At 36.2% G+C, this 4,337-nt stretch overlaps 1 protein-coding gene across 1 annotated transcript; it reads left to right on the top strand.

Moving 5' to 3' along the window:
• Positions 1-364: 364 nt before the first annotated feature.
• LOC134266032 (serine-protein kinase ATM-like) lies at positions 365-3,786 on the top strand. Its single transcript, XM_062748260.1, has 3 exons — positions 365-670; positions 2,396-2,560; positions 3,509-3,786. Exons 1-3 carry the CDS (start codon positions 547-549, stop codon positions 3,784-3,786), a joined length of 567 nt encoding a protein of 188 aa, XP_062604244.1. The 5' UTR covers positions 365-546.
• The last annotated feature ends 551 nt before the right edge of the window (positions 3,787-4,337 follow it).

Raw genomic sequence — 4,337 nt, 5'->3', positions numbered from 1 at the left:
ACAGGCCAGGGGGTATATATTAGGGGGGGGGGTGTCCTGTCCTCAAGCACCTCTGTGATTAGCAAATGCCCTTCTTCCAGAATTTTGAATTTTATGGCCCCTGGGTCAGGTGTACGATAGAGGGCAGAGGGGGGCTCTACTTTTATACTGAAAATGAATTAATTGTTTAAAATTGCTCCTTGGTATTAATCAAACATTTTTGATAAGCAAGGGTTCCTTTTCCAATATTGTGAAATGTGTTGACATAGGGTCAGGGGTTCATGTGTGGTAGGTTACTACTGATTATTGCTGAATATTACTGATTAGTTGAAATGCATTTTTTGTTTCCCTACCCTGACTATGGGTATTAAGTAACCAAACTAAGCAATTGCTAAGTGTAAAGTAATGATGAGCAATGGTGCCTCTTTCAATATTGTGAATGCGATTTTGTCTAGTTTAAAACATGAACCAAATTCAATCATTGGAAAGTTCTTGCATTATTCTCAGGTGACCTATAAGGCCCATTGGTCTCTCGTTATTTTTTAGGAAGCTCATCATTATGTTATCATGGAAACCCAGTTATTGCAGAAAGGGAAAGAAGCACAGTCAGCAACTGCCAAGGCCAACAAGGAGAAAAGGAAGCAAGAGATTGGAGGATTTTTCAAATTTGTAGTGAAACAGGCAGAAAAAAGTAAGAGAGACAATAATTCTAAAATGTCTTTTGTATGCTTGTCAAATGAAATGTTTGATTGCATTATATTGAAACAGTATCCATTCCAGGCTATCCATAAAAAATTGTTTGTTTGGAATAAATTAAAATTTTTTAGCTCACCTGAGCCAAAGGCTCAAGTGAGCTTTTCTGATCACATTTTGTCCATCGTCCGTCAGTCTGTCTGTCTGTTCGTCTCTCTGTCTGTAAACTTTTCACATTTTCAACTTCTTCTCAAGAACCACTGGGCCAATTTTGACCAAACTTGGTACAAAGCATCCTTGGGTGAAGGGGAATTTAAATTGTTAAAATAAAGGGCCAAGTCCCCTCACAAGGGGAGATAATCAAGAAAAGACAAAAATAGGGTGGGGTCATTAAAAAATCTTCTTCTCAAGAACCACTGGGCCAGAAAAGCTGAAACTTATATGGAAGCATCCTGGTACAGTGTAGTTTCTAAATTGTTCAAATCATGACCCCCGGGGGAAGGGCGGGGCCACAATGGGGAATTAAAGTTTTACATAGGAATATATAGGAAAAATCTTTGAAAATCTTCTTCTCAAGAACCACTGGCCCAGAGAAGATGAAACTTATGTGGAAGCATCCTGGGGTAGTGTAGATTCTAAATTGTTCAAATCATGACCCCCCGGGGGAAGGGAGGGGCCACAATAGGGAATCAAAGTTTTACGTAGGAATATATAGGAAAAATCTTTGAAAATCTTCTCAAGAACCACTGGGCCAGAAAAGCTGAAACTTATGTGGAAGCATCCTGGGATAGTGTAGATTCTAAATTGTTCAAATCATGACCCCTGGGGGAAGGGCGGGGCCACAATGGGGAATCAAAGTTTTACATAGAAATATATAGGAAAAATCTTTAAAAATCTTCTTCTCAGGAACCACTTGGCCAGAAAAGCTGAAAGTTATATGGAAGCATCCTGGTATAGTGTAGATTCTAAATTGTTCAAATCATGACCCCCGGGGGAAGGGAGGGGCCACAATAGGGAATCAAAGTTTTACGTAGGAATATATAGGAAAAATCTTTGAAAGTCTTCAAGAACCACTGGGCCAGGAAAAGCTGAAACTTATGTGGAAGCATCCTGGAGTAGTGTAGATTTTAAATTGTTCAAATCATGACCTCTGGGGGAAGGGAGGGGCCACAATGGGGAATCAAAGTTTTACATAGAAATATATAGGAAAAATCTTTGAAAATCTTCTTCTTAAGAACCACTGTGCCAGAAAAGTTGAAACTTATGTGCACATGGAAGGATCCTGGGGTAGTGTAGATTTCAAAATGTCTAAATTATGATCAGTGGGGTAGGGTGGGGATGCATTATGTATTACAAGGAGGAAATCTGGTAAAGAACAGAATGGTCAAAGCTTCTCAGGTGAGCGATGTGGCCCATGGGCCTCTTGTTATTAAAAATCTCAACAAACTGTAAAAAGCGCATTTTGTGACTCTTTTGGAGGAAAAAAGAATCTACCATCAACAAAGAATCCTGATTTTGCACAAATCTTGCACTACATAAGTGTTTTGTGTGTTGCATGTTCCAACAGGCCAAGAATTGATTAAATAAAAAAAAATATGTATCTTTTAACTTTTGCTAAATAAAATTTTTCAGGAGGGGCATTTTAATGAGGTGGGAGCAATTCCAAACAAACAATAATTTTATTTTGGACCCATGATTTATGTTCATATGAATGCATTGACAGGGGGACCAAAATTAAAGGCAGTCCAGTTAATAAAACAGATATTAGAGGTAATGAGGGATGGATTTATGCTGTCTGCATATGGTTTGGACTACAGCAATATACTGTTGAAAAATGTTTTGACAGTCAGAAAGTATTGTACAGAAATCACAGAGAAGACTTGGCATGGTAGTAAAGTTATCAAAATTAAATTGATATTGTTGCATAAAATACTTTTGATTATTGTTGGCTCACCTGAGCCGAAGGCTCAAGTGAGCTTTTCTGATCAAAATTTGTCCATTGTCTGTTTTTGATGTTGTCATCGTTGTTGTGATCGTTGTAGACTTTTCACATTTTCATCTTCTTCAATTAAGCTGCAAGAAAAGACTGCACATTATATATATGCCAGAAAAGGTTGTATCTACTGTTTCGTTTCCGTGTAAGTCGAGGTCAAGCCACTCTTATTTTTAGCTCAAACTTGTAAACAACATTCAACCAGAACATGCAAAGGTGAAAAAATGTTCTAACAACTTTTTGAAAAGATTTCATCAAAATTTTTGGTCTACTTACGTTCATTCTATGTACTTGAGACCATGGTTACTATGGAAACCTATTTAACTTTTTTCTGCATGGATACAATGGGGAGGAAGAAGTATTGAGGAATATTTTCGATATGGGGCATACTGAAATTATTTTTACTTTTATTTTTCTCCTTAAATTTAGAATTTTTAGGTTCTGAAACCTGTAATTTTCTGAAACCTATTACTTTTAGGAATTGAACAAAATTTTATCTGGTCATGCAAAAATTCTAATTTGTCAATTTTCCTGGCTCCTTTGTGCACCATGGAGTCTCTTTAATTTAATCATGTAAAAACTACACCATTTCTCAATAAAAACTACACCATTTCTCAAACAACAACAATTTGTAAACTGAAGATACATGAATTTCTGTAAAAAATAAGAGGTCAATATACAGAAATTTCAAACCACCCATGTATTGTAAGTAGAAGTAAGAAGTTTGTTGATAAGGTTGAATTCTTTTAAAAATGGTTCAGCTTACTATTTAAGTTTATCTATGAAAAAAATATACCGTAATTTATTAATATGCTGAGTTGAATGGGAAAAAAATTATTTCAGACTTGATTACTGTGTACTGTAAATTGTTTGGGGACCCAGATTGTGGTTTGGATACAATCTTGCTATCCAGGATCATTCGGTTGCTGATTTCCGCTGCTACTGTGCGCTGTCAACTCAGACCTAAGAAATTCCTGTCATTCTTCACAGAAGTCTTCATGGACATCAGGTATTTTCTTCCTTTACTTGTCATCACCATCATCACATCACTATCGCTACCATCATCATCACCAATATCATTTGTTTCAACTTTCAAGATAATCTTTTGTCCCCTCGCTTAATTTCACTGAAAGTGGGGGATCAATGTAATTAGGAAATAAACAACAATGTTAAAAAGTTCTCTGGGAAATAAACTTTTAGTTGGTCACGTGATCAAATCAAATCAAATTTGATCACATACCAAACTAAAAGTTCATTTCTCTGTGAACTTTTTAACACTTTTGTTTATTACTTATATTTACATTTGAGACGAATAAATTCCGAGTGAAACTGCATTTATTACACGAACAGGCGTTCGGATTGCTTTGTTGTGACACAATGACGTTGGGGACCAAGAAGTTGTTTGGTCTTGAAATTTTGATTCGCTCCAACAATTGAATATTTACAATGATGTTCAGCAGTCCAGTTCAGCAATTCTTTGTTTATAATGTAAGAACAATGATTCCTACTGAGAATAATCTTACTATTTAAAGGGTAATGGAAATGGGTGGCAATTCTTTTATATGCTTTAGAACGTGGCGAAATAAAACCAACAAAAAAAACCGCATCGAAATCGATGCACGATTAACGGAGTTATTGCCCAATGAAAGCGTCTATTTTTACCTGTTATGAA

The sequence above is a fragment of the Saccostrea cucullata genome, unplaced genomic scaffold, assembly GCF_032062105.1.
Source record: "Saccostrea cucullata isolate Sc308-1 unplaced genomic scaffold, CSIRO_AGI_Scuc_v1 ctg9139, whole genome shotgun sequence".
NCBI lineage: Eukaryota > Metazoa > Mollusca > Bivalvia > Ostreida > Ostreidae > Saccostrea > Saccostrea cuccullata.
This window is presented reverse-complemented; position numbering and strand designations above follow the sequence as displayed.